Source organism: Larus michahellis, chromosome Z (genome assembly GCF_964199755.1).
Source record: "Larus michahellis chromosome Z, bLarMic1.1, whole genome shotgun sequence".
In the NCBI taxonomy this organism is placed as follows: Eukaryota; Metazoa; Chordata; class Aves; order Charadriiformes; family Laridae; genus Larus; species Larus michahellis.
The window spans coordinates 25,587,761-25,611,218 of NC_133930.1; the positions used below are offsets into that span (position 1 = coordinate 25,587,761).

Genomic DNA, 23,458 nt, shown 5'->3' on the forward strand with positions numbered 1-23,458 from the left:
AGACCCAGTTTTCGACGCACAAATTGGTTTGACCCTGTGGGTCGTGAGTATAAACAGGTTATGGAAAAAGTCGGTGTGATTGACCTGTCACCTTTTGGCAAGTTTAAAGTAAAAGGCAGAGATTCTGTTAAGCTGCTGGATCATCTATTTGCAAATGTTGTTCCAAAGGTAAATGGCACAGTGATACCTGGTTTAATGTAGGATTTGTTTCAGAAATGGAAAATTAAGCATAATATTATTGCCATATCTTTCAGATTCCAAACATTCAGATCCTTTGGATACATTTCTGTGTGAGAAGATGTATTTCACTCGGTTAAGAGCACAGACAGCGGAGTTTATACTAGAGTAGCCCCATGTAGACTAAAGTAGCCCCAGGTAGAAGAACCTTTTGGCACAAATCATTGAATCCTAGAAAGGTTGAGGTTGGAAGGGATTGGAAGGGACCTCTGAGATCACCTTGCCCAACACCTTGTTCAAGCAGGTCACGTGGAGCTTGTTGCCCAGGACTATGGGCAAATGGCTTTCAGGTATCTCCAAGGATGGAGACTCTCTGGGCAACCTGTTCCTGTGCTCAGTAGCCTTTACAATAAAAAAATGTTTCCTTGAAACACAGAACTTTCTATGTTTCAGATCTTTGTCTAAAGACAAGTGAATCTCACCTGGAATTCTTTTACAGTAATACTAGAATAGCTGGCAGCTGCGTGCCTAAAACTGCCTGTACTGTGCCAGCTTCAGGCAGCAGAGGACAGCAGTGGAAGGTGCTCTTGCCTGACCACAGTTGGGTATTTTATTCTTTCTGTATGCCCAAGGCAACAGTTTTATTGTTTTGCTGTGTTTTTTTTTTTTTTTAAATGTGGCCCATACTTATTTTCCACGCCCCTCATACCGACTCTGTTTTACAGCTGGCTGCCTGAAGCAGGCCGGGTTGCAAATATTCAGGATATTGTTCTTGCAGCTCACACCTGTCCTTTCTCCACCAATGTGTCTGCTCACAGATCCTCAAAATATGATCCTGTTTTCAAAAATGTCACATTGTGACAAACTACCACAGGTTTCTTATTCTTGGTCCTCAGTTTGTGGTAGTGCTTGATGTGTCCCTTTATCGTACTGCTTTGTCAACTCCTCTCATCTAGTGGTTTTAATTTCAGAAACTTTATTTCACCTCCAGCAAGCAGACTGTTCCTTTCCAAAGTGCTACAGCTGTGGGGTTTGCTCATTTTAGCACAGAATTTCATTAAGTTTTTGCTATAAGTGATGGTTTTAGCTGCTTCAGACACCAGAGGGAGGACGCATAGGGAAACAGTAGGTGTACTGAGACTATAGTTAGGAAGGTAGATACCCTCTTCTCAGAAGTCAGAGCCAACTGTATAGGAAGGTTGTACACAAGAATGGTGTCTTACAGGTTTAGGAGAAAGAAGAACCTGAATTGCCATCTAGTCATATTGTTTACTGTATTAATTTTGCGATAGCAATATAGATTAAAAGTTTGTCTTCGTGCTAGCTGGGGGTTGAAGTGGGGTGACTGTCATCAGTGGTCATGGATAACACTTGCTGAGTAAGTTTATGTGGTGGGGGAAAGCAAGATTAAACAAGAAATTATGAGAACAAAGTGAGTGCTTTCTATGGAGTTTAATCAGTGTTCCTAAAGGGAAAAAGAACGATAGATGGCAAAATAGAACAAACAGTTTATGGGTCCACTTAAAAACCCAGGATTCACAACAGTTGATTATTTAAGCTGTCTGATTTTTGGTACCATTCATGCTTGTCTGCATCATAAAATAATTCAGTGAAGTTACTGGAGATATATCATAACCAGCTTGAGTGTGACTACCATCAGATCCTGAAAATTCAATTACGTGCCTGTAATATGCTAGTAATTATATTAATGTAATATGACCTTCAAGAGAATGTTAATATCTGCAATATTTTTCCTTTTTCATTTATTGTCTGGAATCTGTGCATGGACTGGGTGATTGACAAGGTTCTTATGAAAGCAGTATGAAGTAAGAGAGATTAAATTCTGCCTCTGGAACCAGACCAGCATAACAGCTATTGCACATTCATATTTCTGTTTGTATGGATGATATCTGTATGATCATGTATATGTTTTATGGTCACAGCTAAGTAACTGCTATTTGAAATTTTGCCTTTACAGATCATGTTTTTACACAGAACCTGATTCAAAAGTACAGAGATGTAGATTCATACTCAGCAACTACATAAAATACAAAAGCATACATAAATCAGGGCCACAAAAGCCTAAGCCAGCTCAGTATTTCTTTCTTTAACATAAGGGGCAAAGTAATGTTATCCTTTTAGGATCTGAAAGCCTTATTAAGATAAGATTCTGATTGAAAAAGAATATTTATGTCAATAACATGTAGAATTTTTTATTCAGATGATTAGAGAACAAACTAAAATTGATTGAATTTCCATTGAAAATGGATTCTTAAATCAAATGTAGCTCAAGAAGACCTTGTGAAATACAAAATTAACAAATATTTATAAAGGTCTTGATTTATTGCATTTCTAAAATTTCAATTTTTTCTATGAAGAAAAATGTGAAATTTCCACTATAAAGCTTAAGCTTGGCCAATTGTTTATCTGTATGCTCCTATTACGGCATAGCAGTACAAACATAAAAACATTGTTCTTTTAAATAAAGACATATTTCCATATATTTCATAATGTTTAAGAATTCAAAGGGTTTATTTTACATTCTTAATAATCAGAAATTTTACTTTGTAGGTGGGTTCCACAAATATAAGCCATATGTTAACACCAAGAGGAAAAGTTTATGCTGAGCTAACAGTCTCTCAACTGTATCCTGGAGAATTTATGCTTATAACTGGCTCGGGATCAGAACTCCATGATCTGAGGTTCGTTTATTTTTGATACAGTAAGTACACAGTGGTATACAGTCACATTAATATAGAAACTTTTTTACTAACTGCCAAATTCTTAATTATTACTCAACAAACCTTTTGCTAGGTTCAAGAGAATTCTACTTATTTATTGATTTGGGTTTCTTAGAAATTTGGTTGAGTTGAATCCTGAAGCATAAGCAGTTGCATATTGGATTACCGGTCATGTAAAAAGATGGAGAATTTACTGACAGTTATGTAATACAGTTTAATGGAGTAGTTCTTGTTTTGTTGTTGAACCTGTTTCTGTTGGAACACAGCACGGTTGTTCCTTTCCAGTGTTTTCTCTTACGCAAAAAGAAAATTGGCTTTAAACATGGGTGACCCCACAGGCACTGACCTGGCCAATACAGATGGGTAGTGCAGTCTTCCTGATACTGTGATAATCTCTTCTGCTTTGGGCTCTGGGGTTGCAATGTGAAACAGCAGGAAAGGAGGTAGAAGCAGGGTGACTTCATAAAATGCTTTTAATAGATGAGCATTAGAAGTGACATTTCTAGTGCTGTAAGTGGCTGTACGTGCATACTAAGAAAAAGAATTTTTCTTGCTAGAGATTGATGACAAATCAGTTATTCAAAATGAATCAACACATAAAAGACTGAAATTTGATACCCCAAGACACGATGAATAATGTACTGTTTCATGACAGTCCCATGGGAATCAGTAGGACCACTGGCACATTCAGAAACCAAATGGCAGAACCAGACCTAATACATTTACTTCTACAGAATTTCAGTAGTCCTATTTGGTACTCCGCTGTGCCTGAGATCTTTTAACACTGCTTAACAAAGTAGTACTTTATAAGATTTTTAAATATACTCCTTTAATTTATTTTGTGAGCTTCCTGAAAGACAATACCCAGCTGATGTTTTTTATTACATTAAAAAAACTCAAACCTGAACTTCCTGACAATACTTTAAATACTGTATTCATGAAAGAACAAGCTTGGTTGTACCTTTCTATCGACAGAGGAATTTATTTTGAGATTTCTTATGTTTGTTGTATTTATTGCTTACTCTTTTTGTATGTTGACGTTTTATTAACTCATTCTGGATTCAAAGGCAAATTTCTGTTCAGTTCTATGAGATCACTTCTTTCTCCTGTTTTGAAAATACCATTCCACCCATTTAAATTCTCTCCTTTCATGGCTATATCCCAGATGCCTTTGTTCCTATACCAGTATCTCACCAGAAAACACTTTAACGTCATTGACGGATTTGACTATCTAGTGTAGCACATACTTTCATTGGTTTTGAGAAGGTGTGGGGCTGGTAGCTGCCGGGAAGATGAACACTAACAAAAAATGATTCCTTTTAAATCTTTATCTAAATCAGTTATTTTTCATAAGGAATTTAACATTGCTGTTATGTTTTACATGCAGATGGATAGAAGAGGAAGTAACGAGAGGTGGATATAAAGTTGAAATAGAAAACATGACAGATGAGATGGGAGTACTTGGTGTAGCAGGTCCATATGCCCGGCAGATCCTCCAGAAGTTGACAAGAGAGGATCTGAGTGATGGTTCATTTAAGTTTCTCCAGTCCAAACATTTGAAACTCTCTGATATTGCGGTTACTGCCATCAGGATATCGTATACAGGTAAGCAATAGAGAAAATAGGCTCTTAAGGAAAGAGGCAATAAATAAAATAATAAGTGTAACTAAAATTATATTGAAGAATAACCTTCCTCATGTATTCATAAGCAATGGGTTCATCACAGTTTGTATATAAATGTGTGAGGAAATACAGTACACTGATTTTTTCCAAATGTGATCTGGTCAGGGTCTGTGCTGATTTTTTTAAGACCTTCTTCTCTAGAATACACTATAGTGTAAATATTTATTTTACAGAACAAAAGGCCAGTTCTGATAACCTCTGTGGTATTTCCTGCAAAACCAACGTCAAGAATTGTTTTTGGATTACCATATATTAGTGTTTGTCAAGTGCCTTGAAAATGTAGCACTGTAATGCTGATTATTTGTTTTTCTCAGTTACTTTTAATTTTTATTTATTTTTATGTCTATCTCTATGGCAATGGACGGAATTCAGACCATTCTGAAGCCGCTGAAGTCTTTCTCTTTCTATTGTACTAAATATGATACAATATACTCGTTTTATGCTTATTTACACACAGTTACATTTGCTGTTCACTTGCCAAGTCATCAGCTGTTCACAATGCCCTGAAGCTTCATCTCTCATTGTGACTTCGCTACATGACCTTTCCTTGTCAGTTATTCTGATTTCCACCTGCCCCAACCACCCCCCCCCCCCGATTTCAGTTAACAGTTTTAATTAGGATAATAGTACCACTGTTAAGATCTAGGGCATAAATCATCTGGTGGTTCTTGCAGGGAATTAGACTTGATATATGATAGCAGAATTGACCCCAGAATGTGAATTAACGCTTCCAGTATTGATCCCCACTTTTTACGAAGAATAGGACTGTACTTATTAGGATTGCTTCATTGTTGAGCTGATGAAACCATTAATCTTGTTTGTATAACAGGTGAATTGGGCTGGGAGCTCTATCATAGAAAAGAAGATACTGTAGCTCTTTACAGTGCAATCATGGAAGCTGGCCAAAAAGAGGAAATTGACAACTTTGGAACATATGCTTTGAATGCCTTAAGGCTGGAAAAGGGTTTCCGAGCCTGGGGGGCAGAGGTCAGGAAATATAATTTCTTTATTATTCTTTCTGTTTATTTTCTTTAGTTCATTATGACTAGACAGCTTTTAGTCAGAGCTAGCTTAGATAGTATTTGTTCCAGTTTCTCAATTTAGAATGAAAAGAAAATTTACCATGAGCAGGAAAAGCTGCTATAATTCTGAACAGTGTCTTTTCTAAACAAAACTAACTAGTGTACTCCATTGCACTGCTGGCAAAGAGACGCTTATTTTGATTCACTGATGTTTTTCCTTCTTGTGTACAACAAAATTATGAGGGTTTTGCTGAGCTCTAGTGATTTGAAATCAAAGGTTTAGCTTATAGATTCTGAAAATGTTTTATTTCTGTAATAACTGTCATGAGAGGCCAATTATTCTTGCTTCATAATGTATTTGGAACTTTTTCGTTTCCCATTAGCTTGTTTCTGCCAAATTTGCTCACTCACAATACGGAACTCCTCAGGAGGCCTAGAGAATTTGGGGAAAATCAATATAATTTCTGCTTACCTGAAATTTTTCCTAATTCCTTTGGAAAGGAAAGAACTCAGGAAGGTGAAATGGTGGGCATTTAGGGATTCTTTTCGTTTGCCCAGTGATAATTATTTTCATTCTTGCTTCAAATGCTGCCTAACAAATCATTCCCCCTACTTCAAATGGGAAGGTAGTAAATAAAATTTGCTTTGTATTTTATTTTCCTCTCCGGCTAAGGCATTCTGCTGTGTTGCAATTAACGTGCATACCTGTTATTCAGTCTTCTGCAGGTTTCATTCTGCTTTGATGAAAAGTCTTGTTTCTTACTGAAATGTGTGTTTAGTTTGCATATTGAAACTTAGATGAATGATTTACATATCTAGACTTTATATTAGGCAGAACAGTAGATATTCTGTTGAAATCACATATAGGAAGCATACAGTGTATTCAAATGGAAGTTGCACATATGCAATGTGGAAGACATTGACCCAGGAGTAAATAGAAGACTGCATGGAATAACTAAATAAATACCCCCCAACCCAAAAGCTATGATAGTCCATCATGTAACGATGGCAAATTTATTTTTTTTTAACAGATGAACTGTGACACTAATCCGTTGGAAGCTGGACTGGAATACTTCGTAAAGCTAAACAAGGTATGTCCTGTGCTAAACAAGTGCTTTATTATGCCCAACATTATTCCTTTAAGTGCTTGAAAAGAAAAATGTAATTATCTGGGAAATAAAATGGGTTTAGAAAATGAGCTGAGCAACTTCTTTTTCACTGTATATTAGAATAATTACTTAAGTAAATACCAATTTGTTTTTTAAAAAAAGTTTCCGATTTTTCCTTGTTTCTTGCTAACAAAATTATATGTTAGGTCAGGAAGTTGCAAATACTCAATATTGTTTACATAAAAAATAACTCTTTGTGATTTATTTTTGTAAAGAAATTTGAGTCATGTGCTTTTGTAAACATATAGTACTTATATGCAAGCTGAACAAACCTGTTCATATTGTGAAAACATTTTACCTGCTTATTCTTGTTAAAAGAGTTGTCTGTAGGATCACTTTCCCTGGCTACCACTCTGGTACAGCAGTTACTGAAAAGAACAATAGATTTTTAACAAGAACTGCTGACTCACAACTTGGATATGAGTCATATATAAGTTAAATTAATATCTTGGTTAAAAAAAATAATAACAGCTAGTTGTTCGTAGAATTTCTGAAGAACTTGTTCCTGCCTGATTTGAAGTTTAGAAAATGGGACTGGTTGAATTTAAATATGCAGTAAAAATGAAAAGATGTTACTCTGTCTCCTTTTATCAGCATCCCCATTCATATTTTAGCAAATCAAACTCTGTTATAGTCTAATAGGTACAGAAATTGCTTGTAATTCTCTTTTCTGTTCAAAATGGAACCCAAACCAAGTGTCCTAACTCTGTCAAATAGAGGACCTTTCCATGAAACCCAGTGAAATAATTTCCCGTGCAGCTCTAATGTCATCCGTTCCTACCAGTTAGCCCATCAACTCAAACAACAGTTGCCTGCCCAGTGGATGTGAAGCTTCTAATGTAAAAAATCAGGTCCTGTACATTTCAATTTAGGTGCCCTAAATGAGGGGATATTTCTGACAATATTTTACTTTAGTTTTTCATCTGTAAAATAGAGAAAGTGCCAACATTTTTACATAAAGGAGATCAAGGAGAAAAAGTGATCTTTTTGAGACATTTCATCTTTACAATGATGTAATGTGATACAGGGACAAATTATCTTATTTATATTCCCTTTATACCTGAAAGGGTAATCTATTAGATAATAAATGACCCTTGATATTTTTTGCCATGTTATGTAGAAGCACTGATAAAAGGAATCCCAAACTTTAAGTTACAGCTCCAAGTAAACAACAAATCTTAAACTTTGTGTAGGCAATAATTATGGAGGCATGTTAAACCTAAAAACGTGCTTTTTTTCTTCATGAGACAATTTCACTGACAGTAACAGGGATGAACCCAGGAAGATGTTTTTCCTCTCCAACTGTTGAACCTGTCTATAGATGTTAAAGTTCTTCAACCTGTGCAGGATTGATAAAACATTAATTTTTGTCCTAATCTAACATCAGTGTGTGCTCTAGCATGCAATACAAGTTCTAAACTTGTTCTTGCCCAACTATGGAGCTCATCCACTGGAAGGCAAGGTGCTTCCATGGATGTCAATGTCAGTTCCTACATGTAGTGGAGTTACAGCTGTCTCATTTGGTACTGTAATTTTGCCCTAATCAGAAAAAATGACACATGCAAGGGAAATACAGAATCTTATGGAACAGGATTATGTTGGAGTTACTTGTCAAGGACTTTTCCATCTTGAGGATTATAGGAGTTATATTGTATGTTACTGTTGATAGTTTTTCTTCCCACTTCCATTTGATACATCTGTTTCTTTTCTTTTTTTTTTCTTTTTTTTTTTTTTTTAATTATAAGCAGGAAAGCAGCCATAAACAGGGAAAGCTATTGCTTGCCAAAATGCCCATGCAGAACATGTGAAGGCACTAATGTGCATGGACCACTTGATTCTTTATTGCTCTGCACACTTCTCTGCATGGTTGAAATGCAGGCTTGGATGTTGTACATGAATGGGCATGGAATGAACCATAGATGCAGGATGTCAGCCTAAAACATTTGCCAATTTTGCTGAACTAATGTGGAAAAGGGAAATAATCGATGTTTATTTATTGACTCAAATGAGGGCAGTTGTGACTGTATGTTGACACTACAAAGGTACCTGAGCTAACTCAGATATTGGAAGTGGACTGAACACTGTAGCATGAAGTGCAACGTGAGATTATTTACTTTGCTTTTTGGCAGCTTGGGGCTGTGAGTCCCAATTCTGTGCCTCTGGTTTTGGTGTCCATTTGGCATGGCACAGACTTCAGCATACCTTAGAGGCCACCTTGACTGAAGACACGCAAAATATTCTGTTATCATCTATTGTTAAGAAAACGGTATAAAACTCTTATGGTGAAGGAACCTTTCCGCAAAAAAAGGGGCAAACGGGGTACAAACTACAAGCAACAGGTACTTAAATCTGCTAGAGATCTTGGTCTGTGGGGTTGCTGGCAGGCAATGTGCCTTTAAGCATGCGCCCCCAACTGGGGAAAGTGCTGATTTCTGTATAAATTAAAACCAAAATGCACCGTTTAGTTAATTACTAGAGTGCTTCTTACCGTGCAACAAGCAGCTGAAATAGCTCACAAAGTGAGCAAAAAGACTTCAGCATGAGTGAACTTCTAGTGATATGTCATGGAAAACGTAAACAGTTTCTAAACAGATTAAGTGAATGAGCAACCAAATGCCAGTGAAGGTAACAGAATCAAAAAGTATTTTCATTTCCATGAGAGGGCATTCAAATATCCAGGGAATAAATAGGAAGAGATGTAAATTCCCAAGAAAATCCTGACATTTCTCTGTGTTTATGAAGTTTAGTGTATGCATCATCTTCAAGTACATACGGACTAGTAATTTTTTGTGATGAGTAACAGGAGAAACTCTTAAAACCTGAAGTTGACAATTTTTTTTTCCCCACTGTCTATTAAATTATAGCATGACAATAACTAAACCTGTTACCTCAGGATTTCTGTGTCAACTTTCATTTTATCAGTAAGGCTGAAGAGATGCTATTGTTCCTCTAGAGTCTACTTGATACTCCTTTTTTCTCTAATGTTGGTGTTAAGTTGCGTCCTTGCACAGACAAGCAGGATGGGCTGTGATTAAACCAAAGTGGAGGGACAGTAACAGAATTAATTTCTAATTTAGAGTATACATTGTCTTCATAACTTCATAACAAAATCTGTCTGGTTTAGGGGTGGGATTTTTTTTAATACCTGTTATCTTTCGTTTGTTCAATTACTCTTACATTTAGTAAGTTAGATAAGTTGTTAGATAGCGTCATTAACTAATACTTTCATCTCATGAATAAGCACTCTGTTACTAAACATTCAATAGAGTCCTTGATGGTCTTTATGGCAGGAAATTCACAGAATATCTTTAATGAAGAAAAAGTTGCAATTCTTTTTTTATTCACATCCCAGAATATTATTTTAGTTCTGCTGTACTGTTTAAGTGGTCAAAGATACAGTACCTTTGAATGCTTTCTATTTTTCAAAACCTTATTTTAAACTTAATGGCTTTTTCAAATGTTATCATAGAAAAAGATAAGCAATTACCAGATAATAATTTACTCCAGACCTTTGTTCTGTGGCAGAATCAACTACATCTGTGTTTACCTTATCATATTTATAAGAATTTCATGTGTGAAATTTCAAAGACCTCCCAGTCCTGAAGATTCCACGATCTCCTTGTGCAGTTCATTCTAATCATTTGCTATCCTTATGTTAGAAAGTGTTTTCTTGCTACACTTTAAATTTATCCCTGATTAGTATGTTCACTTTTGACATACAGAAAAAATATTTCCTTATTTGAGAAGTTGCTTATGTCTTCAAAACCTGCTAGCATGCGCCTTTTTGGTGTTCTGAAGTGGTTGATTATTTTTAGCTAATTTAATATTCTTAAAACAGCCTATTTTTCTCCTGAGCATAGTGGACTATAAATCCCAGTAAAACTTGACGTTAGAATGAAACACCTCCGTGTCAATTTGGGTATCTTACAGAAATGTTCTCTTTCAGAAAAGTTTTCCATGTGAACCCAATAGTGCCAACAGCCGTCAAGAGCGTACAGCTACAAAATTCCATAGTTAACTGTTTGTAGGTTTGGGACTTGTTTTGCTATATCCAAGACTGCCATCTCCTGGGCACTCCCCCTGCAGCAACAGCTCACTGCCATTTGGAAAGAGAATGCAGCAGATGATGGAAACCCTTTGGGACCCTGCTGTAGTCCACTCTTCAGGCCAGGATCTGAGTGCTTAGCTAAGATTTAGTGTTTGTTTCCACAAGGAGGAAATACCATTACCAGAGACTATCTTTCTTTGTCGCAGCCCTGTTTATTTACTGGGTAATTTCTTTGTTATCCATTCCAAGCTTTTTTCCAGATTATACAATACCTAACATCTGTCTCCCTTCACTTTTTCTTAAGTATACTCTACCAGCACTTTTTTTTTTACCTTTGTTTTCTGTTCCTTTCCCTGTCTGCTTCTCACTATTTATGTCTTACTTCCACCAACCCTACTCAATAACTGCCTGCATTTGGATGTCAAATAATGTCTTTTAAAGTCCAAGCCCTACCTAATTTTCTGACTTTGACATTAGATTTCTGAGGTGTCTTTTAATATTGCATCTGTTTGTTAGACACATGAACATTTAATTGCTTCCTTATTCATTATGAATAGAAGTTGTGTCATGCCCAGCAACTTCACATGGATAGGTGTACGACTGTAAATCAAAGGTACAGTTTTTGTGTACTGACTTAACGTCCAGTGTACTACACATAAGTTATCTCACGGGAGACTAGGATAAGCAGTTTTAAGACTCTGCCTCCATCCTTTTAGTCCTTTGGTAGCAGTTTATCTTATAGGTTCATGCCCTCCTCTTACCAATCATTTGTTTCCCTCTTTTTCACTCTGCCAGAACTGCCCCTCACTTGTGTCAGTCCAACTCATGTGATACCATGATCTAAAGTGATAAGTCCTTATTTATTAAAGCACAAAAAGATGAATCTGTTTAGGGAAAAGGCTTTTTTGTCATCATTTCAGAGATGCAGTTTGGGGAAAGAACACCAAAAAAGTTTGAACTGGCGCGTTTAATGTATCAATGATGTGGATGAGGGGATTCAGTGCACACTCAGTAAGTTTGCAGATGACACCAAGTTGGGTGGGAATGTTGATCTGCTTGAGGGTCGGAAGGCTCTACAGAGGGACCTCGACAGGCTGGCTGGATGGGCCCAGGCCAATGGTATAAGGTTCAACATGGCCAAGTGCCGGATCCTGCACTTGGGTCACAACAACTGCATGCAGCGCTACAGGCTTGGGGAAGAGTGGCTGGAAAGCTGCCTGGAGGAAAAAGACCTGGAGGTGTTGGTCAACAGCCAGCTGAATATGAGCCAGCAGTGTGTCCAGGTGGCCAAGAAGGCCAACAGCATCCTGGCCTGTATTACAAATAATGTGGCCAGCAGCACTAGGGAAGTGACTGTCCCCCTGGTGAGGCCGCACCTTGAATACTGTTTTGGGTCCCTCACTACAAGAAAGACACTGAGGTGCTGGAGCATGTCCAGAGAAGAGCTATGAAGCTGGTGAGGGGTCTAGAGCACAAGTCTTATGAGAAGCGGCTGAGGGAGCTGGAGTTGTTTAGCCTGGAGAAAAGGGGGCTGAGGGGAGACCCTATTACTCTCTACAGCTACCTGAAAGGAGGTTGTAGTGTGGTGTGGGGCGGTCCCTTCTCCCAAGTAACAAGCAATAGGACAAGAGGAAACGGCCTTAAGGTGCACCAGGGGAGATTTAAATTGGATATTAGGAAAAATTCTTCACTGAAAGAGTTGTCAAGCATTGCAACAGGCTGCCCAGGGAAGTGGTTGAGTCACTATCCCTAGAGGTATTTAAAAGATGTGTAGTACTTAGGGACATGGTTTAGTAGACTTGGCAGTGTTACATTAATGGTTGGACTCCATGATTTTAAAGGTCTTTTCCAACCTAAATGTTTCTATGATTCTAATTGCAGAGAGCATGATCTACAAAAGGGAGCCCTAGCAGAATTATCAGTCCTGCCGTAGGCCTCCGGGGCTCTGGCCACAGACACCACTGAGCACTAGGTGAAGAGGGCAGGGAAAGTGGCAGAAAGGAAGATGTACATGCTGGTTGGGTCTCTGCAGCATTGCAGTGTACGTAGTCATCTATATCATCACCTCCGTAAAATGCTACTGTTCTGATCTGGTGACTCTACGCTTTTGTGATGTGGTCTGTAGTGCTGATAAGCAGTGGTATGAAATCAAAATGTTTCACCCACAAGAAATTAATGGTAAGTCGGGATAACCAGGAAAGCAACCACTTGTAACCATTTGCTTCTTAATTGATTTTTTTTTTTTTTTTTTTTGCTTAACAATCACCGACTATAAAATAGGACCTGTGTTTGCAGTACCATACCAAATGATTCATTTTTATCTTCTCACTTCTAAAATACAGTATAGGGCAGGTGTGGAATGCCTGGCACTTCCTATCCAGATCTGCTGAGAGCGCTGCTCCAACTTGATGCTGGACAGGCTGACCCACAAGAGTTTCCGCAATCCCCACCCTTCCTTCACTTTGTCCAACTTCCATCCCTCCTGTTCTGAGAGGAATGAGTACAGCAGTGATCACTGGCCCCACTCCACAAATTGGTATAAAGTTGTGTTTTGTGCCATGTCTACCCCATGCCAGAAAGGGTGGAGGATGTAGAAGTAAGTGCACAGGCTTCACTGAAGAAGGGATAAGGAGTCTATGGGAAAGCAGAGGTATCTGAAAAAGGATGGAGTGATGGAAAGGTATTTAAGACGGGGGAAGTACCCTTTCCCCCACCCCTCTCTTTCACTCCCCTTTTTATTATGCATATAACACATTTATTCCGTGTACTTTTCCACCTAAATCCTGTCCCTATCCAAATTAAAATTTAGGAGTGCAACCATATTCTATGGTTACTTCACTTGATGTCCAGAGGGTCATAAACCGGAGGATTTATTCCATAAATTTATACAGAGTATGAAACACATTAGAAGGAATCTTCTATGATTTTGTTATCTGTATAAAATGCACACATAGGTCACTCCCAGTGTGTTTGTTGGGCCATGTAGAGGAATGAGCACCCACTGACCTAGGAATTTTGAGCCAAGATAATTCAATAATTCATCAGTTGTTTGTATCATATTGATTTCTTAGGGCTGGCTGTTTGCATACAAGAAGGGCTTAGGCAGACTGAATGAAAGGTGCAGTGATGCAGGTGCCATACATACCAACTGGCCACATCTCCCTTAGAAAACTGTTTTATGTGGTGTTGGTTTGCTGCAGAAAAATAAACTTGTCAAATATGTGCTACCTGCAGAGACAAATGATCTTCAGTTATCGCCCTGGTGAGAGGGCGTATCATTTGGAGTGTTATCCTGATATTATTTAAGACCATCCAACTACAAGTAATTAAATTCAAAATATTGCATTGATGCTGTCTCCAGTGTGTTGTAACATGATGGTTATAGCAGATCACAGCAGCTGTTGATGCTGTCTTACTCAGCTGGGTGGCTTTGTGTACGTAATCTGGCTCTATGCCTGCAGTCCTAAGTAGCATACTAAATAAATTACAACATTTCATTATTAAGAGATTTGCATATCTTTGCTGCCAGTTATTGCCAAATAGATATGACATTTTTCTTCCTAGATAACTAGACTTTATTCTGCTAAACTGCACAATCAAAAAAATTTTTTTTGAAAGTTTTATAGATAATTTCTATTTCTTCGCTTCTGTTAAACCACAAGATTTTTACAGAGGATTAGGATCTGTATGCTATTGAGAGCCAAGCACACTTGAAACACAGTAAATTAAACTTTCCAGGGTACATTACTGTGCCTAAAAAATCACCTTATTGGTCAATGTCTCCTGAATTCTTTTTCTAAAAAAAAAAAAGTGTTTTTATCTTGTGCTAGAACGGTAACTTACACAAGGTAAGAGCCTGATGAGGACAAGGGCAAGGCAAATATATGTGTCCAGTATATTAATAGATGAGATAATCAATGGGCTCCCTTTAGCTCTATGCTATTTGAAAATCTTAATTGAATTATCTTTGTGATATGATTTTCCATTGTAATCTTTGTTAAATAACACAAATAAAAAGCACAACCTGTCTTTCCTTATTTTATCTGGTGAACTGCACTCAAAGAATATGAAGCTAAGTAGTAAATACTGTCTTTACCTTGAATCTAGAAGTGATTTTATGTTATGTGAAAAACATTACCTCTGCCAAAGCTTAATACTTTGCGAGGTCATGCCAAGATAATGGAAAGTTTTCTGTATTTTAGGTTTAGCTTTTTAGGACTCACTCTAAGTAGGAAAACTTTTACATTGTTACTACTTCTCAAGTGAGGGTTTTTTTTTAAAACTAAGATAATAAGAGCAGCTTTCAATTTTATATTTGTTTGAGGGTGGAATTGTTTAGGGTTTTCCTTTCTTTCTACTCTTTTTCTTCTGATTTTTTTTTAAATATTCTTTTACTGAATGATACTGTTTTGAATGGGATTTTTTCTTGGCTAACATTTAGTGTGACATGCTAAAACAAACAGAAGCAATCCCCAAACTCACTATTTTTTCTCCTAGAAACAGGAAGCAGTTGTTACCAAGAATAGCCAGATTAAGTTTGAATGAATATGTTTCCAAAATGCTGTTTTGATTGACTGATCTCGAGCACATGCACTCATAAATAAAAAATGAATAGAGGTGGAAATGTGCATAGTGTACAATTGACATGGATACCCAAGAGGTGTAAAATAAGAAGACTGACCCAGTCAGATTCATATGGTGAGAATTTCTGAAGAAGTTGTTTTAAATGTTTAAAAATGTATAAATGCACATATTGTTGGCAGTTTTACATCAAATATACACATATATTTTCATACATACATTTTTATCCCTGTTCTTAGTGTTCATATATGTATGTGTGTGTTTATATATGTCCATATACGTATATGTACACACATTTTTGTAGCATGTGTGTTTGTGTGTGTATATATATTTATATATTTGTGTATATTTTGCAGAGTTTAAATTCAAGGTTACCTCTTGGTTATACTTCCAGGCCATGATTCTAAAAAGACAGAAATATTCTTAATCTTCAAGGAACATAAAATAAAACAGAACAAACCCATTACATGAACTGCCCCAAATCCATCTCCAGTTAGCATATGAACTATGTAGTGATTTATTCCAGGTGGCCAAAAGCCTGGCCCAGTTAAAATTATTTGGGTAAGAATTTAGTTTGGTAGCTATAACCAATAAGCAATGAATGATTCAGAGATACATAGATTCTAAAGTCTGCTAGCTGCTTGCTCTAATGGTTTCCGTATCTAAAAGGTAATTAAGAAGTGGAAGACAAAATTATTTTTGCTGTCAACCTCAAGGTTCCAGTAATTAGTATATTAACAGAAGTTAACTGTCATCTATAAAGCTAATCTGGAAGTGACCCATAAAAGCAGTACACATCTGTTACCAGGTTGTACTCAAGGCTCTGATTATGATTGCTGCATTAACCTTTATGGAAACTGTTTTCCCATTTCTAAATGATGAATTCATAGAGGTATAAATTAACCAGAAATCTTGAATTAAAAAAAAAAACAACAAAACAAACCCAAAACCACAACAACCCCAAACATTAAAATGATCAGTGTTTTATAAGGCCTTCATCTCTCTCTATGTCTCTGCACTTACAAGTATCTGAATACTCCAGAAAAAAGGAGCTGTGCTCTCAGTACAGCAGTAGCTACATCAGTGCTGTGTGATATGGCATTCACAAAGTCACTGATTACAATTCTTTCCTCTAGAAAACTTGATGGTGACTTGGCTGAGGAAAGGGGCACAACAGAAGATTTCTGTCAAAAGCTTGTTCTGAGGGAGTCCTCTCTGTGGCTACTGTTATATTACTAGGAGACAAAAAAATGAGGATTTGCAGACATTCATACTGCCATTTTAGATGCCTTAGTGTGTCAGTAACGCCCACATTGGGTTGGAAAATATGACATAGGACTGAAGGGAGACCTAACCTCTCCCAGAGCAGCATCTGGAAGACAGAAGGCCGCAGGGTATATGATGTTGTATTTGAATACTTGTGTTTAGTTCCACAGTTACGGTCCTCAAGCCTAAACACTAGGTGCTACATTAGCATGTATGGGAAGGAGTTGATTCTGTGCTAAGTGTACCTGTAGAATATTTAATTCATTTATATTTCTGTGTCATGCAAAGCATTTTAGTCTGTGTCATGCTGTGGTATACAGTCTTATTTGTCCATCAGTGGACAAAGGAAGAGATACTGATATCATCTACCTGGACTTCTGTAAGGCCTTTGACATGGTCCCCCACAATACACTTCTCTGTAAATTGGAGAGATATGCATTTGATAGATGGACTGTTTGGTATAATGAATTGGCTGGATGGTCACGTCCAGAGAGTAATGGTTAATGGCTCAATGTCCAGATGGAGATCAGTGACAACTGGTGTCACTCAGGGGTCTGTACTGGGACCAGTGCTGTTTAATATCTTCATCAGTGATGTAGACAGTGGTATTGACTGCACCCTGAGCAAGTTGCAGATGACACTAAGCTGAGTGGTGCAGCTGACACGCCTGAGGGATGGGATGCCATCCAGAGGGACCTGGACAAGCTCGACAAGTGAGCCCATGTGAACCTCATGAGGTTCAACGTGGCCAAGCGCAGGGTCCTGCACTTGAATCATGCCAACCCCCAGTATCAATGTGGAGGATGAAGGGATTGAGAGCAGCCCTGCTGAGAAGGACTTGGGTGTACTGGTGGATGAAAAAACTGGACATGACCCAGCAATGCGTGTTCACAGCCTGGAAAGCCAACCGTATCCTGGGCTGCATCAAAAGAAGCGTGGCCAGCAGGTGGAGGGATGTGATTCTGCCCCTCTAGTCCGCTCTGGTGAGGCCCCACCTGGAGTCTTGCATTCAGCTCTGGAGTCCCCAGTACAAGACAGACACGGACCTGCTGGAGTGGGTCCAGAGGAGGGCCACAAAGATATCAGGAGGCTGGAGCATCTCTCCTGTGAGGGCAGGCTGAGAGAGTTGGGGTTGTTCAGCCTGGAGAAGAGAAGGCTCCAGGGAGACCTTATTGTGGCCTTTTAGTACTTAAAGGGGGCTTATAAGAAAGATGGGGACAGAAGTTTTACTGGGGCCTATAGCAACAAGGACAAGGGGTAATGGTTTTAAAGTAAAGGAGGGTAGATTTAGACTAGATTTAGACTAGATACAAGGAAGAAATTTTTCATGAGGGTGGTGAACCTGGAGCAGGTTTCCCAGAGAGGTGGTAGATGCCCCATCCCTGGAAACATTCAAGCTCAGGTTGGGTGGGGCTCTGAGCAACCTGATCTAGTTGAAGATGTCCCTGCTCATTGCAGGGGAGGTTGGAGCAGATGACCTTTAAAGGTCCCTTCCAATGCAAACAAATTCTAGGAGACTGTGATTTGTGTTTCTAGTTTTAGGTGTTTCCTTTCATAAATGTTCCTGTGTAGTAAAAATGTAATTCTATGGGAAGTGAGAGGGAACTACCAGTAGCTGCTTATTGTCTGGTCTGAGATCTTTGCTTTATCTTTTCCAGCAGCATCTTCAAAGTTATGTTCTAAAATGAATCCTCAGAGTCGCATCTTTTTCTGGTCTGGGTCTGGTTCTGTATTTCATGCTGTCTTTTCGCGAAGGGGGCCATCTATGATCCTGATGTGCAACATCTGCCTTATCCTCAGTTGGTCCACCTTGATTTTCAGACTAACTGGCCTGTAACTGGTTCATAATCTGTTTTCCACTATTGCTTACAGAGTCTAATCTTTCAAAGTTCAAAAACTTCTCATCGCTTTAGTAATTTCTTTTGAGCCTACACATAGACATATGTGAACTTAAGCAAGGACCACAGAAAGAATAACTCATGAACTAGCTGCATAATAATCTATTCCAAGTACAAGTATAATGCGTTGCTTGTAATTCTGACAGTGCAATAATTCTCTACAGAAGTTAAAGAACATTACCAGAAATAGTATTTTTGATGTCTTCAACAATATTTCCCTTCTTTTCTCTTGAATGCTTATCAAATGAATATAATTCCTGCTTCAGACCTACTAGAGCTGTCACTGTGTCCTAAGATCAAGTGTCCTAAAATAGCTTTCACTGCTACTCATCTTCTTAGCAAAGGCTGGAAAGCTAGAGGACCTTGTAACTGCTATTATGTTTCTTGCCCACGTGGTCAGGCTGGTATGGATCTGGCAAATTAGTTGAATACAAATCTTTCGTTCTGCCTGATCGATACCTTTAAAGAAGAAATAAATACGCAGAATTTGTAAGCCACTGCTCCTAATACTTACTGCACAGTTATTAGCAATAATGATATCCAGCCTGATTACTATTTTATCCTCTGTCTGAACTGTCAGAACTGTCAGCATCTTTGAAAGAGGCTTTCTCTTGGTTCTTGAGACATTCTGTCCAGGACCACAAAGTTTATAACAACTTTTCTTTTTTTGGCTTCTTTTTCCAATTTATTCTCTACCCAGACAACTAAATAAGGAAGTTGTCTGAGTTACATTTAAGACTCAGGAGATAACAGTATGAAACAAGTCAGGCTCACAGCTACTGGTAAGCAAAATAAACTCATATCTGTCAACCTGGCCATGGAATCAGGCTAGTTTAGTGGAATCAGCTCAACGTTATCACATACAATAAATACTGTCTTATATACCCTTTAAGATTCAGAGACTTACTGATGGCTTCCCCCTGTATTGTCACACATTTATGCAGTCTGATTCTAGAAACATGAGAATCTGCGTGTACCTTTTTAGGCAAGCTGAAAAAGAAAACTCCAAAAGATAGTATTATTATTTAACTAACATGCTGCATTATTCCATAAAACAGTAAATATGGAAAAAACCCATACATACTGAAAACAAGAATATGGATCAAACTGCCAGCCCTGCAGCCTGGCAGGGACACCAAACTGGGATAGGAACAAATTGCTATCATGGTTGCTGACAGCATCAGAAAGGATGTGTGCCCACATAGGGGGGCCAGGGCTTTAGGATTTGGGTATTGGTATTCCAGGTTTTTTATAGAAACTGAGATGAAACACAGTCTTCTGGCTCACAGCCTTAACTGTGCAGACAGTTTTGTAACACACGTCTCACTACACATGTATTTCTGCTACACTTGGAATTCTGGATTCTAAGGGACTGAGATCTAGAAAAACTAAAATACTCAATAAAGTTACCAAGATACAATGTACCAATATAAAAACACCAAGATACAAGATGTAATATCTGTCAAAGATTTTATTTAAGCTATATTTCATATGGAATACTTAAGTTATAGGAAAACAAATTAAGACAAATTTAAACGCGTGCATCTCAACGTTTTGCAGAACCTGAATAACCATGTATCGTTGTCTTCTATTTCTTTCAGCCAGCAGACTTCACAGGAAAGCAAGCACTGAAGCAGATTAAAGAAGAGGGGCTCAAACGACGACTGGTATATCTCACCCTGGAAACAGATAACGTTGATCCAGAGGGAAATGAAAGTGTGTGGTATAATGGCAAGGTAAGGACTACAGATCATGTTACAAGAAGCTAATGTTCATTCTCCATGAACAGAATCTAACTTTGTGTTTCAAGTGTGAATGCATTATTTTTGTTTTATGGGCACAGAACAATTTGATGCTGTGATAACCATTTTCTAATCTTCAAGCAGGAAGCAAAGATTAACTGAATAGCTACAAAAAAAATGTGAAATACCATCAAGTCACAGAAACTAGAGTTGGAACAGACTAAAGTAATTAGCTCACCCATTGTCTTCTCCTGCAAGTTCACCATTGTCCTAACAACATTTTGCTAATCACTTAAAAGAAAACAGCGAAGTTTAGGCCTCCACACCAGCACAGATTATGTATTGAAATGCTCACTAGCAGTTAAATTATTGTATATAGCAAATGTATGCATGTGTATAGTGTTTGTTCCAGTAAAACCTTAATTGAACACAACAGGAATAAACTGTTTTTTCAAGGAGCACAAACTTCCCAGTTTAAGGTGATGTCCCCACAGTAGAGAATATTATGAAGTGCATGACACACTTGAAATTTGCTTGATGCTTGAAGTGTATATACCAAAACTAGTATATGAGATTTACAGTTGTTTGGTTTGTTTGTTGTGTTGTTTTGTTTTGTTTTGTTTTTAAAACCTCAGTGCATCTTGAAAATAACGATAAATGTTTGTGGGTTTTTTTTCAGGTTATTGGCAATACCACATCTGGAACTTTCAGTTACAGTGCTCATCAGAGTCTGGCTTTTGCATATGTTCCCACAGAACTCAGCAAAGTTGGACAGAAATTGGAAGTTGAACTTTTAGGAAAAAATTATCCAGCAACCATTATACAAGAGCCACTGGTGCTGACTGAACCAACGAGAATGCGCCTTCAGAGAAAGGGTGAAAGTCCCAAAATATAAACACAGATAAGGATACAATATATTGTGCAGTAGGAAATATTTCCATTAATATGCATGAAATTAAGAGAAACAAACTACTCAGATTTGCTAATTACTAGACACAAGATGCTCATTGCCATAATCAGTGAGAAATTCGCTGGTGTTGTTACCCTCTTGCTTACGTATATGAGCTATTCACATTAGAGATCTGAGCACAGTTCGTGAACCGGTGTGTGTTCCCCATTCTCAGTAGGACTTGTGAGCAGCACGTGGCAGGGAATGAGTAGATCATTGATTCAGCTTGCTCCCACATTGGCTGGCAGATCTGAATTAACGCAGAGGAGAAAATTGCTCTTGGCATTGACCAATAGCAAATTCTTCCTCCTCCTTGACACTCACAGTTCCTCCTTTGCCTGCACTCAGGGTAAAGTAGCTTATCCTGGGTCCTTACAACATAACATTGCAAACATATCATTAAAATAATATCACTAGTTCTGCACAGAAATGCTTCCTATGGAACTGAAATACATCCCAGCAATCATTAAAAATAATAAAGACAATATTAAAGGCAAACAGGACTGTTAACGTTTTTTTCCAATGTGTCTCCCTGGCAGAAATTCTTACGGAAGATCAAAATCTAGTTCTTCTTAATAAAACAGTGATATGAACCCCATTCTTCATTATTTTACATGAATAAGCAGGATTGAGATAATGTAAATGATGGGAACACACTAAATTATTAAAACACTCTTCTGATTTCCATAATATGCTCAAATATTCTTTTGAATAAGAACAATGTCAGAATTTCCAACTTAGAAAGAGTAACACTTCCCTTTAGGCTATAGATAAACCTTTTCAAAGAACATATGAATATGAATAATGTCCAAAATGTACCTCCTCCAAAGCAGTTGGTGTCTCTAAATCTTCAGCAAAGAAGCAAATGTATAAATAGAATATACCAGAAGAAAAACAATTTGAATAATCAATGCTTCCTCCTGCTAAAGTAAGCTGGCATTGCATTGTGCTGTTCTAAATATCTTTTACAAAGCAGGTAAAATAAAATATACAAGGTTTGGCGGGTTTGCATGTAGTATTATCTTGAGTGAGAAATCCATTCAGAAATTATTCTCTGTTATGCTTTAAGAAGTGATTTAGTTCTACTTTGCTGAACCAATCAGAGAGGTTACTATTTTTAAAGGTGACCTCATTATTTGTAATGAGGCAGTTAGCCACTATGTTTCCTTGAGAGTTTAAGAAACGTAAAGTACAACACAATGCAATATTCTTTAATTTAGGAACATAGTTTTGAATTTCAGTATTTCCCAAGAACGTGCAAATGCACTAGACACCATGTGCTGGAGTGTACAGTAACAGTTATCCTGAGACAGGCTCTCACATACGCTTTCCTAATGAGCTTCGCTATGCCAAAACTCTGCTTCAAAGATACCTTCCACATCCCAATCTGGAAGTTAGAATCAGGTTTGTAACTCCTTTTCCAGCTTGGAAGAAAGAAGTGCTGTTCATTAACATCACCCATATTGGTCTGACTGTGCCGAAGGGACAGGCTTTCTGCAGCCTGGGCAAAAGGTAATGAATCACAGCTGTAATTCCTACAAATCAAGTAGAGCTCAGAAACTGTACCCTCCATGGGCTTGTACCTCATTTCCAGCTGTAATCTCCCAGCCACTAATTTCTCCTTGTTGCAGATGCAGACAGCTACCTGTCTCATTTTACAGTGTAGTATTATAGAGGCCCAAACACTGATTTCCATGTGGGCTTCTCATGGACAGCTGTTGTCACCCAAGTCTCACGAAGATTGAGCCTTGGCCAGTTAATTTTCTTTCAAGATTCAGGCAAGCAAACAAAAAAACATAGCATGCTGCTTCTGGGACAAAGCAATGCAAAGTAAATTTTCTTTCCTGCAGACAACTTATAAGACCAAAACAACTCCCTGTTCATCACTGACCATAAATAAAAGAAATGGAGTATCTGAGAGCTTGTTGCACTCTGTTACCTCTTAAGAATGGTCGTGTATTTATTTTTAACAATGCATTCAGGAGCAGAGATACCTGATTTACACAAGCATGGCTGAATATTGGAAGTACTGTAGCTCTGAGAGCACTATGTCTGACAGGGCATCCTAGTTGATGCAGCTTCTTGTTTAGCGCCCTGATACGCAAGTCAGCTTACTGAGTCTTTATTAGGATAGCTCGACGTTGCAGCACTTTCCACACTGTGGATAAACTAAACTGCAAGG

The 23,458-nt window shown here is 37.9% G+C and overlaps 1 protein-coding gene across 1 annotated transcript in view; it reads left to right on the plus strand.

The window, feature by feature from the left end:
- DMGDH (dimethylglycine dehydrogenase) overlaps positions 1–23,194 on the plus strand; it is a 49,187-nt gene extending 25,993 nt beyond the window's left edge. Inside the window, exons 10-16 of the mRNA XM_074570705.1 lie at positions 3–168; positions 2,749–2,879; positions 4,306–4,523; positions 5,431–5,588; positions 6,655–6,714; positions 20,187–20,321; positions 21,007–23,194. Of these exons, the coding sequence (XP_074426806.1) occupies positions 3–168; positions 2,749–2,879; positions 4,306–4,523; positions 5,431–5,588; positions 6,655–6,714; positions 20,187–20,321; positions 21,007–21,222 (1,084 nt within the window). The 3' untranslated portion in view covers positions 21,223–23,194. The remainder of the gene's footprint in view (positions 1–2; positions 169–2,748; positions 2,880–4,305; positions 4,524–5,430; positions 5,589–6,654; positions 6,715–20,186; positions 20,322–21,006) is intronic.
- Positions 23,195–23,458: the final 264 nt, after the last annotated feature.